The sequence below is a fragment of the Gopherus evgoodei genome, chromosome 6 (genome assembly GCF_007399415.2).
Source record: "Gopherus evgoodei ecotype Sinaloan lineage chromosome 6, rGopEvg1_v1.p, whole genome shotgun sequence".
NCBI classification, from domain to species: domain Eukaryota; kingdom Metazoa; phylum Chordata; order Testudines; family Testudinidae; genus Gopherus; species Gopherus evgoodei.
Genome location: NC_044327.1, coordinates 84,767,239 through 84,791,949, shown reverse-complemented (window position 1 = coordinate 84,791,949; position 24,711 = coordinate 84,767,239). Strand labels below are relative to the sequence as shown.

General features: G+C 40.3%; 1 protein-coding gene across 2 annotated transcripts in view; it reads left to right on the top strand.

Moving 5' to 3' along the window:
- Positions 1–24,711, top strand: part of CKMT2 (creatine kinase, mitochondrial 2) — a 29,858-nt gene continuing 5,147 nt past the window's right edge. Inside the window, exons 1-7 of one of the 2 annotated variants that reach the window (XM_030567514.1) lie at positions 1–99; positions 11,142–11,314; positions 12,981–13,179; positions 16,015–16,110; positions 17,577–17,798; positions 22,010–22,095; positions 24,481–24,604. In XM_030567514.1, coding sequence (XP_030423374.1) covers positions 11,163–11,314; positions 12,981–13,179; positions 16,015–16,110; positions 17,577–17,798; positions 22,010–22,095; positions 24,481–24,604 — 879 coding nt within the window. In that variant the 5' untranslated portion in view covers positions 1–99; positions 11,142–11,162. Of the gene's footprint in view, positions 104–11,141; positions 11,315–12,980; positions 13,180–16,014; positions 16,111–17,576; positions 17,799–22,009; positions 22,096–24,480; positions 24,605–24,711 lie in introns of both variants that reach the window. The other variant, XM_030567513.1, reaches the window with a different exon arrangement.

Sequence of the window (24,711 nt, the reverse complement as noted above, 5' to 3'; positions counted from 1 at the left end):
CCTTCCTCCTCATATGACCTGGAATCCTGGCAGTACACAAACTGACCTTGAAGCTGAAGTTAGACACGTCTTGCTGCCCAGTGAGCCCAGAAGCCTAAAGTGAGTAAGTAGTTTAACTAACTCCTCTTGCATTTTGTTCTCCACAAACAGTGGCATTTAGAATGGGAAGCTTATTAAAAATGAATTCAAAGCACCATGCATGGTGTTGTAATTTGAATATAATTTACTGATTTGCATAACTATTCAGACAGCAATGATAGCAAACTGTGTCAGCCCACTATGCAGCTGCTTCAAATGGTGACACTTAAGTTGCACTTTAAATAAATATAAATAAAATCTGGCAGAATCATAACATTTCTACAGTCACCCTGCAGAGAAACTACCTTAAATTGTCTGTGTTGTCTGTAAATGTCAAGAGTTAGCAGAAATGTTGTGTCTTTATTTACACATTAGATACAAGTTTTCTTGCTATATGATGCAGCAGATCAGCGTCTTAGAGGTGATCAATATCCACAACTCACTGGCTTGTTTGGGACTCAGCACCTTTCTGGAATAGACCCCTGGGCCTGATCTTCCTCTGGTTACCCTCAATGGAACTATGCCAATTTGTACCCAATGAGCATCTGTTCCTGAATTTTTTTTCCTTTGGACTGTTTAATGTTCTTTACCATCTTTTCATGCTTCTCTTTCTTTCAGTGTAAGCTGATTTTGAATTCATCTAAAAAGATTAAATTTTATACAGGTTCATGGATCAATGGATTTATGAAAAGAGAAATGCAATCCTGGCCTCTTTGTTCATGATAATGCATGTTAAAATTAAAAGCAAAAGTAGAAATATGGTTATTGATTTCTGGAGATTTGTTTTTACCTTTTACATGGAGTTGGTTTAGCTGGCCCATTAATGTAAATGCGAAAAATTTCCCAATAACTTCAGTTGGCTTTGGATCAGGCTTTGTATGACACAAGTGAAGTGTTATCAGGTAACAGAATAATTCTGTTCTTTTTGAATCCCATTTTTATCACTTATGAGGGTCTATTTATTGCAATAGCATCATTATCAAGAACAGCTGGTTAACAGTTTGAGTTCAATGTATGTAGCTACATCATGATTATGTGATCAAAACAAGCATAGCTTGAGTAATGTCACATTTTAGTTTTCTAAAGAATGAAAGGTCAAGCATGGCCACATACTGACATTTTATTCAAATATGTTTTATTGTTTGCTATTTAAAATATAAATATATACATTATCTGTGTGAACTTTAGCTATGGCTCTCTGTTGCCTTTCAAATGTCAGCCAGGATCACATGGTGTGGTAGTTAATACCAGCAGTGACTGGGCTCCAATATTTAATCTAGTTCTATTTCTAGAAACATCACTTTTCCTGTCTGAGGCCCTTCTACCTTTTCCTCCTTTGGAAAAAACACATGCTTCCTAATATAAACTATAAATATAAAAGAATCAGAAATTTGTCCTCAGCTACATTAATACCTGCCTAAGAAAATAGTGCTTATAATGATGACTTCTTCTTTAGCAATTAACTATCTAGCTTCTTTAGTCCTCTAAAGAGAACTTTTTAAAAAAATTAAACTATTAGTAGTGACTGCAAGATACTTCAGCTTAAAGGATAAAGTGGTTTGTACTTTTAGAATCACAATTTGAACCTCCTCTGAAATTTTCAGAGGCTTGAATATAATGGTTTCACCTCCCTGCAGATCACAAACTCACTGTCCATAATATGACACCATTAGAATAGACTGAAAGAGCCTTCTGCCAAAAAGTCAACTGTCCTGGAAAACCCTGCCCAAAAAGAAGGTGATCACTATAGGTCAGATGTGAAATTGCTGATGAAAGTAGCATGGGGAGTTTTTGCATGTGTGGATTCCCACAGACTTTATATAAATTTTTAAAAGATCTGATTTACAATTTTCAAACATTAATATTAGAGATGGATCCAAACTATAAAACCATAATTTTTGAAGAAGTTCAGATCTTTGAGCTTTAGAACAGTGTCTCCATATTTATGCCTGTGTAAATGAGAGCAGGGTTTGTTTTAAGGCCTTTAAGTAAACATTCTTCTCCTTCATAATAGCCCTAAATGCAGCTAATCATGTCAGGTCCTCCTTAAATGCAGTGAAGTATCCTTTAAGCTGCTTCCTAGCGGGTACAGTAACTCCTCACTTAAAGTCGTGCCAGTTAATGTTGTTCCGTTGTTACGTTGCTGATCAATTAGAGAACATGCTTGTTTAAAGTTGTGCAATGCTCCCTTATAACTTTCTTTGGCCGCCACCTGCTTTGGCCACTGCTTGCACAAAGAGCAGCCCATTGGAGCTAGCTGGTGAGGGCTTGGAACCAGGGTGGACTGGCAGCCCCCCTATCAGTTCCCCACTCCACTAAGTTCCCTGTGTGACAGTGGCCCAGCAAGCTACAATTGCCAGCAGGTCAGCTGTCCCTCTCCCCACTGCCATGTGCTTCTCCTGCCCTCTGCCTTGGAGCTGTTCCCAAGAGCCTCTTGCTTGCTGTGCAAAGGAGGGGAAGTGAGGAGCTAATGTCAGGGTGTCCCCCTGCTCCTGCCCCCTGCTTGCCCCATCTCTATAGTGCAGGGGACAGGGGAAACACCAGGTCTCAGGACAGAGGAACTTGCTAGCAGTAGCTGCTGTCAACGTACTGATCTACTTAAAAAGGCAATGTACTTAGAGTGGCATCAGCGTACATAAAGGGGCAATGAGCATCTCTCTCTCTCTCTCACGTGCAGGTTGTATGTGTGTCCTCAGTCTGCCATGCTGTTTCCCGTTCCCTCTATTTGTGTTGCCTTACATTAACAATAATGTGTTAACCCTTGAGGGCTCAGCTGAGTGCTAGATCATCATTTAGCAGTAAGGCATTCCCTGGCAAATATCCCACCCTCTGACTTCACCACCTCAACCAAGTTTCACAATAATCATTGCTGTGTACAGTATTAAATTTTCTGTTTAAAATTTATACTGTGTGTGTTTGTTTGTTTATATAAACAGACAAAGTCTTTTGTCTGGCAAAAAATATTTCCCGGGAAACCTAAGCTCCCCTCCCCACTTTACATAAATTCTTATGGGGAAAATGGATTCACTTATCATTTTGCTTAAAGTCACATTTTTCAGGAACATAACTACAACATTAAGCAAGGACTTACTGTACTACCAGAATTGCTTCAATGGCTTCAGTAATTTGTCACAATGGGATTTGATCACTTAACAGTGTATGCAGTATAGCTGATTTTTCTAGTATTCAAATATCTTTTTTAAAAAATAGACTCCAGATGATTGGATACAAGCAGTTGAGCAAATCTCTCTCCAGAGAGACTATAGAAAAGCTGCTAACCTTCTAGGTAGCTGCTGTCGATTTCCCTGGAGGTTTCAGGTTATCCACTGGTTAAGAACCATTGTTCTAGAAAAGGTAGTTCCAAATTGGCTCTGAGGTTTGATTACCCTCGTCTAGTGTGAAGTGATACTGTAAAGGAAGAATAGTGACAACTACATTTAGTTCTGAAGAAAGCTGTAAAATTTATGTACAGACTTAAAACTGTATGCTATGTTGTTTAAGCAGTATTGCTCTCCTGCACTGTTATACTTATTCCCACACAAAATTAACTGCTTTGTGGTGGAAATAGCTGTTCAATATATGCTTACTCTACAACTCATTGTATATTGTGGATTATTGATCAAAGACTGAAGAACCCTCATGCAAGAAATGTACTTAGCAACAGTTGCTCTGCTCGGTGCTCTTGTATCCTTCTCTGCTGGAGAATAGTACTTTTGCCTCCTTCAAGCGTTACCACAAGTGAAAATGACCTTGGAGTTGTGTCTGGTCCTGAAGGTGTTTTTGTGCCAGTAGCAAATCCCACTCTCCAGACTTTTGAGTGTATTCCTGACTGTGCCAGTGGCCCAGGAGCTTGGGTAAGTCTTAGTCTTTGAGTCAAGTCCTGTAGTGATATAAAAGGCTTGCTTAAAGGCATCAGCCAATGTAGCCATCTCTCCTACAGATTTTACAGACTTTTATCACACAGGCAATTTTTTTACATTGATCCCATTGCTCAAGAACATTTCTTGAATATATGCACTGACAATCAATTGGTCATAATTTTCAATTCCTCTTTCTTTTACCCATATTCTTATTAGGTCACATCTTATAAACATAGTCACTTTATGACTCATGACAGCACTCCTTTTAAGATTTCTTAATTTCACCCTCAAGTTTCAGGAGTAATTTGGAACCTTTGAAAACCAGCTTTCTTAAATTCAGAATATATCAAAGCTTCCCAAATTGGCTTTCATGAAATACATTCTGAGCTTTACCAGACAGTTTTGCAATCAGCGCAGACACTTTCCTCAGGAATCTTGTGAACTTCACCTAGCTTTTCAAAAGTGAAGTACTCTTTTCAGTGCAGTCTGTCTCTTTGTATGCAGGACACAGCTTCTTTGAGTGGAGGGAGATGTTGGTGACTGGATCTTTCCATGTTTTCCCAGCAGTTCCAGATTGTAGTTCCTCAGCCTCTCTGTTCCTCAGTTCCATGGCTCACTTTTGGGCATCAGCTTCCTGTTCCTTCTGCTCCACGGCTCTCCTATGGGTGGCTTCTTCAGCTTCCTGTGCAGCAGTTGCTGCTTTCATTTCATTTCTGCCTGCCACATCTGATATTAGTATTCACACTCTTTTCTGCTTCCTCCAATCTGGCCATCTCTAACTTTGCAGTTGTGTCATGGCCACTCATTTTTATGCTTTACTGTTTCTATTTCCCTCACCTGAAATAAGGTAACTGTCTCCAGCCACCACATGTGAGAATCACTTAAAATCACTGTAACCAGGACTCACCATATAAACTGCACTTAAAATAACAAACTGTGCATATACCCAGCTCACTGTACTGATTTAACCTTACCCAGTATACAATCTGGACTGTTGAACAGTTGAGTCCCTTCAATTCTCGAACATGGGGGGGAGCTTTTTATACTGCTGCGCTGTGAGAGCAACCACGCCTGGTCTGCTCTCTCACAGTCTCCGGCATGTAAATGATTCCCAGCTATACTGCATGAGTGCTATGCCCAGCCACTCTTGAGTTATGCTGCAGACCAACACCAGCAAATTCTCATTCCCAGACTTTCTCCCAGAAACATGTCTTGACTGCCCAGCCCTCTCTTGGACAATACAAGCTGACATAGTCTGTCATTTTATTAACAGGATTTGTGCATATAATTTTGTATTATCTCAAGTGGAGTTTGCCAAACGCTTCAATTCCAGCACACACTGGTTAAGATAAAACAAGTTTATTAACTACACAAAGATAGATTTTAAGTGATTACAAGTAATGACACATAGAAGTTCAAATTGTTTTTGTTTCGGAGGGGTTGTAGCTGCTGGGGGTAGAGAAAAAGGTAGGAATAACATGGGGTGTATATTTGCCATTCTTTTATATTTTTTCCTTTTCTTTGAGAATCATCTCCAGCTGGGGTTCAGGAGATAGAAGGTCTGTGGGGATGGGAACCTCCAGCTGTTTCTTTGAGAAGATGCAATTTTTTTGCTCAGACCCTCTTTCCTGTCAGAGTGACCACTTAACCAGGCAATGGTCCATTTGATTTTGTTGACACCTGGCCAAGGCATCAGTTTGCCTTTTGGCTATGAGGCACTGGTTTGTGGCTGCTTTTCTAAAGTTGGAACATGTCTCTAATGTCATACAGTAGAATTTTATAACTTTATATACAACGTTGCCACACATTTAATCAAGGCAATCAATAATACCCAGCAGCTTTTGAGTTTTCAAATGATACTTCAGAAAATATACAAAATGTATCATAGTCTTGTAAAAGAGGTGAACCGAGGGGTACAGACTGTCACAGTAATATATATATACTTGGTGCTTTTAAAAGGCTAATTTAACAAAGCTGAAACAGTTATGAGCCAAATCACCAAGAGAGAGAATATAAACAGGAGGGAAAAAATTAATAACAAATGGGAACTGTTCAAGAACCTTTTACTAAATGCCTCCAAAGCAAAAATCCTACACTCAAGAAAGATGACTTCAGTTTTTTTTAAACAGCCTCCATTGAAGGGGAAATGAGAGCATCTCTGTCTTTTTAATAATAAATGTAGAAAAGGGAAATTGGTAGCACCAAACAAAAATTAGAAGCTAGGAATTGTAGGAAATTGTCTGTGGCCTCAGCTCTATCATGTACTGGTCTGTAGAGAGTTGTACCCAAGGCAGGCTCTTTCAAAATTTTCTAAGAAGGCCTCAGTATCATCACCTGCTTTGTAGGTGGGGAATTTTCTGGGAAGGGAAACAGTACCTGGAGAAGGGTTGTTAGGGTTGGCTGGTACATCTGGCCTAGCCTTTGCTAAGTCCAGTTCATGCTTTCTCTCTCTTTCCCTTTCTTTTTCTTTCATCTCCAGCTCTTTTTCTCTCATCTCCATAGCTCTTTTGTGGGCAGCCTCTTTGGCTTTCTCTTCTGCATCCAGCCTAGCCATTTCCTCTTTAAGTGCTTCCTTGGCACTCATTTTTCTGCTTTCTTGTGCTGGCTGCACTCCTCTGCAGCTCACTGACTGGGATGCACTCCGCTCAGGGCTGCTTGGTTAACAGAGATTTTCTAACTAGCTATACCCGAGAGGTAGAAAGAGAGAAAACAATTCAGCTTGTAAATTCCTTTTTGCTGTCTGCTTGCTCACAGCTTGAAGCCTCCTCTTAACAAAGACCCTTGTTAAAAAAAACTTAACACCTCTGCCCTCAGGCTGCTTTCCAAGTAGCTAGAAAGGAGAGAAAAAAAAACCCTACTGGCTTTTGGTTCCTAAAAATCCCACACCACACCATGTCAAGGTTTTTTCCCCCCACTTTGAACTTCAGAGTACAAATGTGGGGACCTGCATGAACACTTCTAAGCTTAATTACTAGCTTAGGTCTGGTAACACTGCCACCAGCCAGAAATTCAGTGTCTAGCACACTCCCTGTCCCTCCCAAACTTTCCCCTTCCTGGGTTGCCTTGAGAGGCTTCACCAATTTCCTGGTGAACACAGATCCAAACCCTCTGGATCTTAAAACAAGGAAAAATCAGTCAGGTTCTTAAAAAAGAAAGCTTTTAATGAAAGAAAGAAAAGGTAAAAATCATCTCTGTAAAATCAGGATGGAAAATACTTTACAGGGTACTCAGATTCGTATAGCCCAGAGGAAACCCCTTCTAGCCTTAGGTTCAAAGTTACAGCAAACAGAGGTAAAAATCCTTCCACCAAAAAGAAACATTTAAAAGTTGAGAAAACAAACATAAGACTAACATGCCTGACCTGGCTGATTACTTACAAGTTTGAAACATGAGAGACTGATTTAGAAAGATTTGGAGAGCCTGGATGTAGGTCTGGTCCCTCTTAGCCCCAAGAGCGAACAACAAACAAAACAAAGAGCACAAACAAAGACTTCCCTCCACCAAGATTTGAAAGTATCTTGTCCCCCTATTGGTCCTCTGGTCAGGCGTCAGCCAGGTTTACTGAGCTTCTTAACCCTTTACAGGTAAAAAGAGACATTTACCCTTAACTATCTGTTAATGACAACCACTGACAAGATTTTCTTCCTCCCTACATGCATTAAGGACTGGTCCTGCAAAGCATACTCATGCAAATGAACTCTTTGACTTAGTTGGACCATTGAAAAATTACTTCTTTCTTTCTTTGACTTAGTTGGACCATTGAAAAATTACTGTTGGCTCAAGCCAACAGGGAAAGTTCTGACACATGGGCATTTTCTTAATCAATATATATTTTTAATAGTTTAAACAATGTGCATTCTGTAACATTTTCTATGACACGATTTCAGGGTAAGCAAAGATCATCAGAACCAGTTCCTTATGGCTGATCATGTCAAAATGATGCTCTTTAAATGCGGTCTTTTCCCAATACTCTGTTTTTGGACAAATTTTTACCATTGGGCAACGAAGAAAATATTGAATCTTCTTTCAGCCAATATATCAGAGTTTCTCTCCTTCTAAGTGACAAAACCCTATTTTATATCATGTATGTACTCAGGAAGTAGAGGAGACAGCTAAGCCTTTGATTAGTTTTAAAATGTCCTTTGGTGCTGCCTAGTGTGCATCAGTATAGAACATTGGAAAGTTGGTATCAAACTATTTGATCTAGACACAGGACATAAGACAAATCTGCCTTTAAACCTGTAAAGAGATATGCAAGAATCATGCAAACTCAAAAACAAAACACAAAGGCATGGAAATATACCAAGAAGATCCAATGAAATGGCAAACATGCAAGGTCACAATCATCATTAGAAATGCATGGAAAGGGAACTGAGGTACTTGACCATGATCTAATTAACCTCAGGGCTTCAGAGTGGTGCTCAGAAATGAAAGCATTGTTTTCATTGAACAGATATGAATGTTCTGAGGTGGCTTGCTAACCTCTTTAAATCCCTGAAATAAAAAAGGATTAAGGAATGATTAAACAGAAGAAATATGTCCTAGACAACACTGAAAAGGGCAACTGAAGGATTGGACACTGGGAAGATTCATGGTCGATTATTGTCCTTCCACTCCTAACTTCATGTTTTTATATAACCTGCTCCATGGGTATGGAACACCCTTCCAAGCCAGATTTGTCAGATCCCCATTCACCTAAACTCTTGGGGTGAAATCCTGTTCTCGTGTAAGTCGGTGGGGTTTTTGCCAGGCCTGGATTTCACTCTCCAACCTTCTCTGAGGCCCACAATCACAAACAAAACAAATCAAATCCACTCGGAAATATTATTCAAGTTATTTCCCACTTCTGAATCCCCTAGCACATCCCATGTTCTCTATCTGCCTTGTAGATTGCCAGTACTCTGGTACTGTATCTGTATAGCTCTGAGCACTTTGATGAGAGACAATTAGTAATAATAGACTCTGAGTGAGCTCCTAAAAATATTTTGAGATTAATTAAACCCGCTTGGGCCTGATTCTCAATTATACCTAGGCTATGCCATACCATTCCTGCACTGCACGGAGACCTTGACGTGGGTGCAATTTACACTCACATTCACTTTAAGGCTCCTTTATGCTGTCAGATCAGTGAAAATGCAAATGAGAATCAGGCTCCTTTTCTTGAAGCTGTGCATTTTAATGAGGATATCAGGTGGGTAAGAAGTACAATTTTTACTGGACTGTTTAAAAATATCCTGATGCAGAAGTGAGAATTGTTGTGTAAATACAGAAACCTTCTGAGGTGTCTCAATGAGGTTGGTATGAAGGATGTGATCTGTGAGCCATTTAAGTAATTGGGATTCATTTTATCCTAGTTTATCCACAGGACTATTTTTACAAAACTCAAGGTAACTCACAAAATCACAGGATAAGAGAAATTTAAGCATCACTTACAAGCTTGCTTTATTTCTTGCAATTCCCCATGTACCTCCATGAATAAATAATCTCTGTAAATAACTGTTTGGAGATCAAATGAGAGAGAGGTGAGGATGAGAAAAATTCCCACTTGTATCCTTTATAGGATAAAAGACTTACCAGATCACAGCTCACTGGTTACTTCAGATTTATATAATTATTTATACAGTGCACCTAAGTGTGCTAGGCATTTATAGCCCTTGATCTTTGCAGAGAATATGGCTATCATGTGGAGTTACTTTCTACATGTCTATACTTTCACTGCTCATGAACATATGGTGGATTGAAGTCTATCAAAAGTTTCCTGTGCATGTATCACTAAAAGTAATCACAGAAGCCCCAGTCCTTGGATCTGGATCAGCTGTGCTTGGCTTAGTACTAGGGCTGGCTCCAGCTTTTCTGCTCCAGGTGCAAAAATGCCAAGCGGCGAAGTGGAAAAAAAAAAAAAAGATAAATCCGCGATTGGCGGCACTTCGGCAGCAGCTCCACCACGCCGCTTCATTCTTTTGTGGCAGTTCGGTGGTGGGTGCTTCACTCTGATAGGGACTGAGGGACCCGCCACTGAATTGCCACCAAACACCCAGACATGCTGCCCCTTCCCACTGGGGGCCCCAAGCACCTGCTTCCTTAGCTTGGAGCCAGCCCTGCTTAGTATATGTGAGATTAGGGAGATTCAGGCAATCTATGATTTCCTTTGATCCCTGTTTCAGTTAGAACAGCCGCAAGGGACTCACTAGCTTCGCAGTTAAGTCAGGTTTAAGGTTGCTTTATACCACCAGTGCAGTGCAAGGCAGCCCTAATGGGGCCAAGAATCCAGCCAGGAGATTTGAGAGATTTATTTGGCAGTGTTTAAATAAAATCATGAAGGATGTTTGGATTTTATCAGATGAATGTCTGTCCTTGTCAAAAAAAACTTTTCTGACTATTTGTAAATGATTTGGGGAGAGGTGATTTTAACTCAATTGCTTTTGGCATCCTGTTGTGTTTTGAACTCAGCATTACGGACCCACTGTGCAGGCCCTTACAGTACTTATTTGGGTAATTGTCATTGCCCTGAGCAGTCCCATTGATTTCTGTGGGAATATTTATCTGAGTAAGGGATTGTAGGATCAGGCTTTAACATTTTTTTCCGAAATATAGGTACCTGTTTTTGGTGTGTTGCTAAGGTACCGGTTACAGGCAATGCCTGTCCTATATAGTGTATCGTTCATCCATCATAAGAGACTATAAAGCTCCATTCATGCAGTGTTACATAAATGATAATAATATTTAATAACATTTAAAACAGAATCTAAACCTCCTTGATCTTTCAATCTCATTTTCAGTTACACACTATTTGCAATGTTTTGTCTGCTATGTCTAACTTTGACATTATCACCTTCCCATGTGTCATGAACAGATATCTGCATGTAACTATATTACTGCTATGGAGAAAGCTAAAAGCCTCAAAACAGTTAATATGCATATGAGAGATCGGGCTGGGTTTAGAATGTTGGGCTCAATATTGCGCTGAACAGATCCAATGATTTTTCAAGTCTATCAAAGGTTTATGTACAGAAATAGAGTAAATGCTACCAATCCTTCCTCTGGGCACTACTGCAATACAAATAAATAATAATTAAGAATTGCCTTTTTTATTGAATTACTGTGTGTTCCAGTTGTGAGAGTGAGTGTTTATTTGGCATGTTCAGCATATTTGTTCAAATAGCCATCAAGTATGGTTTCATATTGGATTATTTTGCCTTCTAGAAGCCTTAACGTAGAAGAAGAATGACTAGTACATTTTCTCGTCTCCTGGCTGGCCGCAGAACTGCTGTGCTCTTTGCAACAGTTAGCACAGGGGCCTTAACTGCTGGATACCTATTAAATCATCAGAATGTGAGAGCAGGATCTCATGAAAGACGAAAACTCTTTCCTCCAAGGTAAGTCATTTGGGTTAAATCTTCCACTGAGCACCCAGTCCAAGTAGCTGCTGAAGCTCACTGGGGGACTAAGAGAGAAGGAATTGTCCCCCAGCAAACTGCAGAGCAGCTGTAGAAGTCATCATAGCCCAAATGTGGCACCTATGCATGTGGGAAGGGAAGAGCTGAGACTGGGAAGAAGATCCTTGTAAGGTCAAAATCTGAGAACAGGATCTCTCTCTAGTAACCCTGGTTTTAGATAGATTCAAAATAGCATGAACAATAGCCTTCAAAACCAGGATGTGCAGACATGGATGAAAATGTAAAAAACCAAAACAAAACCACACAGACAAAGATTGTCAAACCTCAGATAAAGTTCAGTTTTGGTTCACATTTCAGACAAAGGTTCAGGGTGGTTCTCTTTAACTTATCAGTCATCTAATTCCTAGGAGCCAACTATCAGTGTAGACTCTACTGAAGGGAAGTTTTTCATATTTTTATGTACAAATGATAAGGTGTTGGCCATGGTAAATACATGGAAGAGACACAACTGCTCTGCCTGAAATATTCCCACAGCAGCTATAAACTGAAGGACGGAGCACAGAAGCTAAATACAGCCCTGATAGGACTATGTTGACTTCACTGGACTTGTACTAGCTTGACTTTTGCCCTATTTTTGAAAAATGACAATATGGGCCAGTTTCTGATCCCCTTATTACAGTGAATAATACCATATTCCACAAACAGGCCTCACTGAGATTGCTGAGATTCCTGTTAAATCCAGGTGCTACTAAACCAGGGTAAAGATATCACAATCTGACCCCTTTAAAAGCACTACCAACACTTTATCAAAGGACTTAGCAAAATCTTCACAGAGCCGTAACTATGGCATTTTTGCACCCAGGGCGAGTAAGCATATTTGCACCCACTATCTTTTTTTCCACTTCATTTTTCTGCCCCATTTTCCCACCCCCATGGCTTTGTGCCCTGGGCAGCCACCCAGCTCACTTTGCCCAGGGTTACAGCACTGTCACTTCACATGCTACGAGCTGAAGATTTCTTTACTGATGGATTATAATACTCTACAGCTTTCTTTAAATAATAAGATAATTAAAACAACTCAGAACTATTATAATGGGGCTAGATTTTCTGCAGGTATAAATCAGAATAGCTCCACAGATGTCCACAGAGTGACACTGATTTACACTAGCTGGGGATCTGGTCCACTAACTTTACTTGTACCTCAAGTTTTATCAAAAGCACAATCAAATGAATTCCGAACATTGTTCATGTTGCTCCTATCTGTGCTAGTGCTTCCCACTTCCATTGTAAATATCTTTATGTACTGCTAATGTAACTGGCAGCCAGTGCAGACTGTGGGGGGTGTTGATAAGAGCTTGTATGCTTTTGTTTCCTTTCTAAATTTTAATGCCATGCATGTACCAAGCACCAGGCGTGCTTTTAAACTCTCTGCTATTTACCTCAAGCTTCTTGATATACTGCAGAGAATAATATCCATTAATGGATGATAGGATGACACAACTTTAGTTTAAGAGAGGGAAACAAGCAGACCAAGTAAGAACTCTTTCTGTCCCCTTTCCTTCTGATATGTTTGTAACCTGGCAAAAAGAACCAAGAATTACTGTTTGTTACCATATTAAATGCATTTGTCTTTTTCACCCCTCAGTGCAGACTATCCTGATCTCCGCAAACATAACAACTGCATGGCTGAATGTCTCTCGCCAGCAATATATGCTAAACTAAGGGATAAGATGACTCCAAATGGGTATACTCTGGACCAGTGTATCCAAACTGGTGTTGACAATCCTGGCCATCCTTTCATTAAAACTGTGGGCATGGTTGCTGGTGATGAAGAGTCTTATGAGGTGAAACATTTTTATTACACTGTAATGTTTAGTTTGTACATTATACTTCATGAGAGCTTGTTAGGACAGCACAGATCTTTCATGAGAAGTTCACTTTTAAGGTAAATAGCACACTAGAGTGTGTATAAACCACAAACCATATGGGTAATACTGGTGTTTTCTCAGCAGGAGGTACAATGAACAGGAAACATCATTAAAAGAGCCATCTATAATGTTATCAAGGGTAATGAAGTGTGGGCTCACAGGAACAATATTTTATTTGCTTGCAATAGCTACACTCCCTCCTGCTGTTCAATTCAGTTTGTGGCAAGACTGTAGAAACATGTCACCAAACTGAAATGATGTAGAAATTATATTGTAAAAAAACAAACATGGTAGAAGTGAGAAGAAATTTTCTTCTGAAATATGTGGGATGCTTGGCAGCTAGACGCTAGGGCTTTAGGGGCATGACGAATACCAAAGATAGAAACATAGGATTAGGCTATTTTAATTCTGAAATAAGAAGTCTGAGACCTGGAAAAAACTGGCTGATTGTTATAACACCTTTCCAGATATTCAACACTATAGTCAATGGTTTCCTGCCTATATTATGCTGGACTTTTCGTTATTCGCTGTCTTAATAGTAACAGCCAACGTCCCAAATACTGGGCTGCTAAAGATGGGGTTATGATGCACATGACTCTGTTTCTTTGGGCTTGGAGCTTTGACTGAGCCTTCTCTGTGAAAAGTGAACATATCTTCAGTGCTTCATCTTCATCAGGATGCATACACATCATCCCAAACATTATACAAAAATCACTTCATTCCATCCAGCCAAACTGAAAAATACAACAGAGCTCTAATTCTCTACTCAGAGGAGGTAGGGTGGGGCAGGAGAAAATAATTGCAGCTAAAGTTAACCACCTTAGATCTCTATGCTCAGTAACAGAATTCTCAGGGGAAGGTGGGAGCCAAGTCTATTGACCATTATTTCTCCCCTCTTTTCCCAACATTCCTATACTAGCCCCCTCTAACTCCTTCCTCTCTCCCTCCCCCATTAAACTGCTGATTTCATTCACCTATGGTTTTGATATAAGGTAAATATTCTATCAAAGAACTACAAGTTAGAGAGGATATTGGAGTCTAATGGATAGGGCCCTGGATTGGACTGGGTCTCAGGACACCTGGTTCTATTCCTAGATCTACCACAATCCTGCTGTGAAAAATCACTTTGTGCCTCAGTTTCACCATGCACCCTTCGTCTGATTTTATTTAAATTGTAAACTCTTTAAAGCAGGGTTTATCTCTTACACAGACATACTATGTTGCTTCAGACTCCAGTCTTCACTGGAACCACTAGATGCTATTGTAATACAAACAAATAATAGTAAGTGAGAGCCTGTGTCATAAACAGATAAGTAAGAGTTAATAGAACAGGAGTACTTCATATCTCTTTTGCCTATAAAGGGTTAACAAGATCAGTGAGCCTGGCTGTCACCTGACCAGAGGACCAATCAGGGGACAGGATACTTTCAAATCTTGAGGAAGGGAAGTTTTTATGTGTGCTGTTAGTTTTTGGTGGTTGTTCTCTCTGGGTTCTGAGAGTGACCAGATGTGCAACCAGGTTTCTCTCCAATCTCTCTGATACAGTTTCTAATATGTCCAGACTAATAAGTACTAGGTAGATAAAACGAGTTAGGCTTATGTTTGTTTTCTTTATTTGCAAATGTGTATTTGGCTGGAAGGAGTTCAAATTTGTATTTTGCTGAAAGGATTTTACTTTGTACTTGTATACTTAGGCTGGGTATTCCCAGTGTCTGTAGCTGAAAGACCCTGTAACATATTCCATCTTAAATTTACAAAGATAATTTTTACTGTTTTTCTTTCTTTAATTAAAAGCTTTTCTTGTTTAAGAACCTGATTGTTTTTTATGCTGGTAAGACCCCAGGGGACTGGGTCTGGATCCACCAGGGAATTGGTGGGGAGAAAGGAGGGAAGGGGGAGAGAGAGGTTAATTTCTCTCTGTGTTAGGGTTACTTTCTCTCTCAGGGAGAGTCTGGGAGGGGGAGAGAGAAGGAGGGGGGAAGGTGAATTTTCCTCTCTGTTTTAAGATTCAAGGAGTTTGAATCACAGTAATCTTCCAGGGTAACCCAGGGAGGGGAAGCCTGGAAGAGGCATTGGTGAGGGAAAGGGTTTATTTTCCTTGTGTTAAGATCCAGAGAGACTGGGTCTTGGGGGGTCCCCAGGCAAGGTTTTGTGGGACCAGAGTGTACCAGGCACTGAAATTCCTGGTTGGTGGCAGCGCTACAAGTACTAAGCTGGTAATTGAGCTTAGAGGAATTCATGCTGGTACCCCATCTTTTGGACGCTAAGGTTCAGAGTGGGGAATTATACCATGACAGCCTGATTACACCAGTTTTAGACTAGCAGAATTCTGCTGACTTCAGGAGAGTTCTGATTTATTCTAGTTTAATAGAAAGGAGAATCAGGCCCCATGTATCCTCTGATGATCTTTGGAGAGCTCCTTTGCTCCAAAACCTCAAGCTGGCTAACAGAGTAGTTAGAATCAAGAAGAAACATACGTATACAATTATGAGATGTTATATGAGAGTGTAACACACATCCCTAGAAGGATCAGCATCTCTGGGGACTCTGAATCACAAAGCTTGAGCATCTTCTGGCAGAGCTAAAAGACCCTTTCTTGTCAGCACATCATCAGCAGACTCTTCAACCTCTCTGTGGTCCAATCCCTGCAGTGGGACAGAGATCCACGCTGTGTAACCATGGATTACAAGAGGTAAGGAAAATGGTGTTAAAAATATTCAATGCTGGATTAATACATCTTTAACTCCACAGGTATTTGCTGAGATTTTTGACCCAGTTATTAAAGTGAGACACAATGGCTATGATCCATATGTAATGAAGCATCACACCGACCTGGATGCATCCAAGGTAGGATCAAATTTTGAATCCTTAATCCTTCAGCTTCCTATCATGACATTATATTGTATTTCATAGTTTAAAAAATGTTCCCATCTCCAAAGAAAATAAGCCTAGGGATAACAGAACTGTGATGTCACAATGGCTGAACTTATCAATGCTTTATTCCCCCTTTCCAAGCAACTTTTTATATACAATGTGGCACATCTAGAAAAGACCGATACTAGGTTAAGTGATGTCTGAATCTATCCCCTGTCCCTCTTATGCAAGGCCCTGTGTCCTAGATGGCACATTAGGTTTAAATTATGTGATCCTCCCCTTCCTTAATGTCCAAGCAGAACAGTATCCCTTGTATTATTTATTTAAATCTTAAATCCAATTTATTTTTAGGCTTATCCAAAATTTTATAATTTCAATGTGCTAAAGATTTTAGTACTGGCCAGAGTAAATGAATTTTAGAAACTGGAGGTATGGTGGCTGGGTAGGAGACAGTTATGGCTTTTGGCACCCAAAGAGTCATGGGAAGTGGTTTTATTTGCTTTGGTAAATAGGAGTCAGTTTTGAGGATTTTGGTCAGGAGTTGGTATGTATTCCCCTCCCCGCCACACACACTTTGAGCATGGGCAGAGGTGACTTTAAATGTCTTCCTGGAACTGTTTTCCTGATACTGTTGTTATTGCTCCTTCATAATTTGCAAAAAGACCTGTTGAACTGAACTCTGCTGTTTTTTCTGCTGTTCCACCAATCATTTTGGGACCTCTTCCATTTTTCTCTGTGCATACAGTGTTCAGTGTCACCCTGAGAACTCATGTAAGCAGGTAGCATTTCCCCCCCTGTTCCTAACAGAAGGCTGCATGATGCTGAGCACCTCTATTTGGTTCTATGTAGGCTTTTATACTACACTTTCCACTGTAGTGTCTGCCACTTTGACCCCAATCTAGCAAAGCACTATGGGACTATTCTTACTTAAGTTAAGCATGTACTTAAATGTTTTGCTGGATCAGGATCAGAGGTGCTGTGCACTTTGCAGGATAAAGCCCAGAGCGCGTGCACACACTATATATGATCTAAATGTACCCACTTCCCTGGGATTTCCTTTATTGCTGTCTTAATTAACAACAAATATAAGCATCATCTTGGGTGTGGCTGTTTCTAAGCAACTTCTGCCCTTGTCCCTAGTTCTCTGTCTTTCAGGGAGCTATTGAAACAATGTGATATGTCTGGGTTGGAGTTAAGAGGGCCCACCTGGTCTGTTTGCCATAGTGAGTCAGCAAAATCGCTCGGGATCTCCATGCATAGTACTAGAACCTGACACCCTGATGCACCTGTCTGTTGCATTTCTGAGTACCCAAAATTAGTTGTAATCATTTGGCTGAAGAGAACATATAAAGGGACATTCTTTACGTAGAAAGGCAAATTTTAAAATTACTCTATGTAAAATGGGGCACGATGTGTAGATTTTCCTTTTTTTTCATTAGATTACCCAAGGTCAGTTTGATGAGCGCTATGTCCTATCATCACGTGTACGTACTGGTCGCAGTATTCGGGGTCTCAGCCTTCCCCCTGCCTGCTCCAGGGCAGAGAGAAGAGAAGTAGAAAATGTTGTAGTCACTGCTTTGGCTGGGCTGAAAGGAGACCTTGCTGGAAAGTATTATAGCCTGACCAATATGTCTGAGAAGGATCAACAGCAGCTTATTGATGTAAGTACAGACTCCAGTCTGGAGACTTAGAAGATTTTCATTAATGTATATCATTTAATCACATTTATTTTTATTCCTGTCTTTCTCTCTCATGCATACTTTCCCGCTTATGTAATGAAGATACTTAATTATAACAATATTCCTGTAGTTAATGGTCATTGTGAATTTCTGTTATAAATCCCAATTGTTTGGGCTAAAATATTGGCTTGGGCTAAAACTTTACACACATGGATTGTATTCCAGGAATGAATTTTTGCACCAAATTAAAATTATATAAATATGGCTACAGTCACCACCTTGGTCAATTAGTAGCTGAAATCTGGGATCTTGTGGGTCAGTTTCTGGTTTGGGGCAGAAATCAGTCACACAGAATCAGTATTTTTTTAGTGCGATTTGTTTATTTACAAAATGTCTACTCATCCTGTTTTCCTTAACTGTGATAGGAACAAACACCATGCAGGCAACATAAGCCCCAATCCTGCAATCACTAAAACATGTGATTTAAGGATTTGTATGGAGGAAGCATAACGACTTTGGTCATGGATTTTTGTCATATCAACACATTGCTGTATTCAGATGATTTCAGATATAAACATTTGCAAGTGCATTACTGGCATAACAGATAATAAAAATGTATTTTTTAATATTTTGAAGTCCTTAAATATGCATTTTTGCAAGCCCCCAACAATGATTATATTCTATCAGTATTTAAAGAACATTAGTCCATAAAATAATAACCAAAATTATGTTAAAGTACTGTAATATAACTACCATTAATGCTGCTACTTGGTATCACATTCAGATTCAGCCCAAATGAACTGTTAAATCAGCACAAAACCAAAAGCATGAGTTAAGGGTTTATTTCATAGAACCATAGAAATATACGGCTGGAAGGGACCTCAAGAGGTTATCTAGTCTATCTCCCTGTGCTGTGGTAGGGTTAAGTATCCCTAGACCATCCCTGAGAAGTGTTTGTCTAACCATTCTTAAAAACTTCCAGTAACAGGGATTCAGCCTCCCCGGGTAACCTGTTCCAGTGTTCAACTATATAGTTAGAAAATTTTTGCTACTATCCACCTAAATTTCCCTTGCTGCAAGCTAAACTGATTTCTTCTGTTCAGCAGCTCCCTGGGGAAAGATCAGTTCTTCTGCTAACTTAAGCAGAGAAGGGAATGGTGGTAGAGAAAAACATTTCATCCATAACTGATTCATGCTAGTTCCATCTGTCTGCTGGTACCTACAGGAAAAACTGGTACTGGGTACAGGTTGCACTAGAAGAGAGAAGGGGAAACACAACAGAAGCAGAAGTGTAGAGTTCTTCTGGTGTAATGGAAACGCAGTTTCATCATTCATGTAATGTGTATGATCAAGAAATGACTGTACTAAGGCCATGAATATACTAAGGCCTTGCTTCTGCAATGTAAAATAAACAGATGGACCCCGCACCTTCTTGGGTTCATTTTTAGTTCGACGGGGTCCATGCTAGCACCAGCAGGGGTCCAACAGGCACAGGGGCCTAAAATCCAAAATGGGGAAAAGAGTAAAGCTTACTATCATGTCTACATTGTCTTATTTATACTGGACATCCTTCCTCCTCACCCTGCATCAGACCCTAGATAAGTCATTTAAAATTAAAAAATTGACATCATGGTCACTGAGGCAATGAGAGCTAAATACATCCCCTTGTTCATAACCTTCCAGCACAAATGTGTGAAAAATCAAATACTTATTTACTTGGCGGGGGAGGAGGGAAACAGTGAGAAGAATCAGTTGAATGAGATTAGGTCTTTCGGCATGATACATCACAAACTGTGCTGCCTAGTGCTACAGGTGTTCAAGCAGAAATAGAATCTCCCTTTGAGAAAAAGAATGAATTGGTGGTACCAAAAGATACCAAACCACACGCTATTTTCATTTCCCCCATGATATCCTTCTCAAATGAAATTGTGAAAACAATACGCTCAAGATATCTTATTTGCAGGATTGGCATTAGACATTTTGCCATCCTTAGGCCCCCATTCTGAAAACTCTCTGTACATAATGGTTTGCAGTAATGTACATTGCTGGTCAGGCCTCAGCTGGAGTACTGTATCCAATTTTGGTCACCAATGTATAGAAAGGGTGTGGAGAAACTGGGAAGGATCCAGAGGCAAGCGACAAAGATGATCAAAGGCTGAAGGAACTGGGTATGGTTAGAGGACATGACAGCGATCTTCAGATACTTGAATGGCTGCCATAAAAAAGATGGAGAAAATTGTTCTTTCTTGCACAGAGGGCAGGACAAGCAGCAATGGGTTCAAACTCTAGCATAGCAGATTGAGATTAAATCTCAGGAAAAACTTCCTAACTGTAAAAACTGTAGGACAATGGAACAGACTGCCTAGGGAGATTATGGAAGCTCCTGCCTCCTTCCAGGTTTTCAAAAGGAGGCTGGATAGTCATGTGTCTTGGATGGTTTAGACCATCATTTCTCAAATGCGGCCATCAGCAGATTTTTGTATGGCCATGGCAGCCACCAAAGCATGGGGGAAGTATGGGGGGGGGGAAGCATCTGTACCTCCTTGCAGATCCCAGCCATTGCTCCTGAATAGCTGTTATCAAGGTCAGCAAGATGCACCACCTTGGTGTTTGCTCTGGTGGCACCAGCAGTGATCATTGCCCTGCACTGCATAGCCTCCTTGGGGACTCTGGACAGCGCCTCTGGAGACACTTGGAGCTGCTATGCATGGTGCCAGAATTGGCTCATCAGTGGAGGTTGCTGTGTTTGGTTGCTGGGGTGCTCCCCTGCTCCCACCCAGCTGGAGCACGGGGAACTTGGGACTCACAGGTACCTGGTAAGTTCCTAACCCACCTTCCCCACGGCGGGCTCTTGGTGAAGGGCTGCAGAGGGTAGAGACAGAGAAAGAGGGCTTTGTCAGAGTGGCCATCAACAAGAGTTGGTGGCTGCACTCTGAGAACACCAAAAAAAAATTGTTTAGACACATAAAATCCTCCATCTTGGCAGGGGGGTACACTAGATGACCCTTGCAGTCCTATGATTTTAACTCCCTGTGGGATGTCTTCCCTATTTTTTGTGCTGGTACCCACCCTGCATTCTCAGGAGACTGACCTCACATTAAGTAGTATGGGCCATTGTCTGGCTACATGGAAAAGGTGTGTGCTTTTTTAAGGCCTAGACAGCCAAGGAGTGACTTTCTACTGCAGACTAGATCAGCGCGGAGATGCTGACCCATCTCCCCCCCACCAGGGGACTGGAAGAGAGGGGGAAAATATAGGTCCATTCTAGTGCAGGAAAAGCCCTCTTTTACCTGGACCTGGTGGAGCAGCACCCACCCTCCCACCCATGAAAGGGGTGAAATGCCAAGTTTTGTCAGGATCTGCTATGGGCATTATGCTAATTGCTCCTTCTTGGGGGGCTGAGAAGGAAATTTTTCCTCACTGCCAGATTGGCCAAGGTGAAATGTGGGGGGCTTTCACCTTTCCCACAGTGGGTTTGAGGGTGCTTAGTTGGGTGAAGATGAAACAGGAGTTAGGCTACAATGTCGCAACACATCATGTAAACATGGGGCAGGTACTCTGTAAGGAAGGAATACAGTGATCAAATAAAATGGACTGATAAGGAGTTAACAGAGGTATTCTTTAAAGGAGCAAAAACAGGGGGGTTTCAGGACTCTTATGACTAGTACAGCCGGGTGCCAACCCCTCACCCCTTTATAGCCACCTTAACCCTCATTTGGCAAGGTCCCAGCAGCAGGTTGGCTGGGGACCAGGATGGGTAAAGGCAAGGGCTGACAGAAGCCCCCAGATATATGTTGAAATGCTTATGAAAATACCTGCACTGTGCACTTTTATCTGCCAGGTACTCCCAGACATTTAAGAATAATGTCATGGCCTAAGTAAACCACATCCAGTGTTTCCTGTCCTTCTTCCAGCATAGCCGGACAACTCTCCTTTATCGCACCTAGCTAAAAATTAGCACCACGGAGAACTGGTCGCCACCAAGCCTCCGTCTCCAGAAACACTTCTGAGTAAAATGCTTTCTACCTGTAGTCAAGGAACTTCAGCTTTATGCGACTTATTTTTATACCAATGACTTTCTTGGCAGTGTTAAATGTTCAGAACAGCATTACTTTCCTGAATTCAGTTGCTTCTCTCTCTCTCTCTCTCTCCCTCCCTCCCTCTCTTTCTCTCACACACATTTTGGCTTTCAGGACCATTTCCTCTTTGATAAGCCAGTGTCCCCTTTGCTAACATGTGCTGGGATGGCACGTGACTGGCCTGATGCCAGAGGAATCTGGTATGGCATGTGAAGTGTGGAAGTTTGTATCATGTGCAAGTGATTTTATTACCTCTCTCCTTGCATGTCCTAACACTGCATCTGCCATTCCCTAATACTGACTGCTTACTTAGTTAACATTTAAAAATGTTTTCTTTATTAATTGTTCAAGGAAATATAGAAATAAATAAACAATACAACAAGCAAACCTTTCCATTAATGCAACAGTCATGATCATCAGTCACAACACAAGGGAATATAAATAAGACTATTGGTTCAGGCTTTTAGCTTCTGTTTTCTTTTTTATAAAAAAAAAATTGGCACAAAAAAGGGCCAGCAAGTGACCATAAAAGATGAGTTATACATGTAATCTAAAAAACATGAATGAGATATCTTAAATCATAGGTATGTGACATCAATGTTGTGTCTTTTCCCCTCACTTTGTTGCTGATATAATATTTTTTCTGTCAGAACTGTGCATAAGAATTTCTTCACACATGCAGAATAAACTGGAGTGTTACATTTCCATTGTTTAATCATCATATGTTTTGCTACTTAATGAACACACCAATACCCATCATTTCTTGGAATTTGTTGGAAGATGCAATTCATATGCTTTTAGTGAGGCAGATCTTTGCATAGAAAAACCTTTGCAAATAGTGCTCCACTCCAAACATTTTTGTAAATTGTGTCAAGAAAAAATTGTGTGGGACAGATTAGATGATGCTTGACAGCATCTCCAGCATTTATTGTGAATATAGCCAAACCAACTTTATGTAGACCCCATCCAAAGCCCACATGAATCCCACAGGAGTTTTCAGTTTCAATGGGTTTTGGATTAGGCTCCTGGTGCCCAGAACAAAATCTTAATCAAGTTTTACTAGAAGAATTATAAGGATAACAAATGGGTGCACAGATTTTATGAACTGAACAGAACATGTGCAAATAATGCATGAAGCCCCAATAGATCACTGAAATAAATCAGATCTGTGTTTGCACATTTTGCCTGTGAAATATAATTTATATGCATGTGAAATATAACTGGCTGTAACTGGAAAGTGACACTATGAGCTGGAATTTTAAAACTTGGTCTCTCTTATTACATCACAATTTATAGATACAAATAATTGTGGGTTATATGTTAGAACAATTTAGCCTCAGAATGAAATCCTGGCCCCACTGAAATCAATGGCAAAACTCTCATTGACTTCCGTGGGGGTCAGGATTTCACCTTATAGGTGGGATTTTCAAAAGCACTCAATGTTGGCCTCACTAGTCTCCTTATGGTCAATGATACAACTTCCATTTAATTCAGTGGGATTTAATTCAGTTAGGCCAACACTGATCCCTTTTGAAAATCTCATTCTAAATGCCAGATGGTGACTGCAAAGCAGGTACTTGGATATTTAAGTATGTCTAATTTCACCCACAAATAACTGTCAGGACACATTTGCACCTGCAATTATTTGCATCAGCAAATTTCAAATTAAAAAAAAGGAGGCCCCGCCAAAGCCAGACTGAAAGTCAAGCCCTCTATGGACTTTAAATCCTAGACCTACTGTGCTTTTCTCTTGATGTACAGACTGTTTGTATGAACAAGTTTCAACCTATTGGTCAGGATTTATCTGATTCAGGAAGACTAATCCAAAGGCAGAGAAAATGGAGAAAAGCAAACAACAGTGATCCCAGTTCCTACTTGTCACTTTAAAAGCATGACCATGACTTATCGATTTGAAGCAAAAGTGGATATCTTGTCTTCAGGCACTTTATTTTGAAAGACAAGTCAGCATCTTTGATTAACGTAGTGTCTTGAAGCAACACTTAGCTGCCTTCTCCCAGTGCATAATTTGATTTATGTGCCAGTCGTGTGTTACCAAGCGATATAAAAGCAACTAGGATTTGATTTAGAAGAGAATACAGTTAAATAGGGTCAGGTTGCCAGGCCCCAGGCAGACTGTAAACATCAGATTTTCTTTCTTCAGAAAACTCTAAAATCAACGAATAACTTCCCCAATGATTAAAGATGCAGAACTCTGCTTCTCCAGTTCCTAGTTCCCCTAGCTGTGTTCTTATTGATATGTTCTTGTTAGAAGACAAAGTGTACTTTCTAGTGCCACATCAATACAACACCAATGTAATCAATAAAGAGTGCTGTTGTCATTGTGACCTAAGGAACCTGAAGGATTATGTTACTGGTGGATAGGGGGATGAAATTGAAAAAGGCCTCAATAGCTCTTATTCTTTGCCCCGTCACTCTGATATTATCTTGCAGCACTTGTCCTGTGCACAATCATGAAAGATTACAAGCTAGGAAAGGAAGGAATTGAAATTAAACTGAGAATGATGAGAATTATTTCTGAAGGCTTATCCCATTCTTTAAAGACACCATTTTCTTCTCTCAAATAGGCATAACCATGACAAAACATTTCTTATCTGGATTAATGAAGAAGACCATACCAGAGTGATTTCCATGGAAAAAGGTGGCAATATGAAAAGGGTGTTTGAAAGATTTTGCCGTGGTTTAAAAGAGGTAACAACTCGCCAGTTTGTTTTCATTTTTATTATTCCCGTTTGTTAGCAATTAGAGTAGTGTCACCACTCCTTGATATGGTTAATACTGAATTCCCCTTCACTATT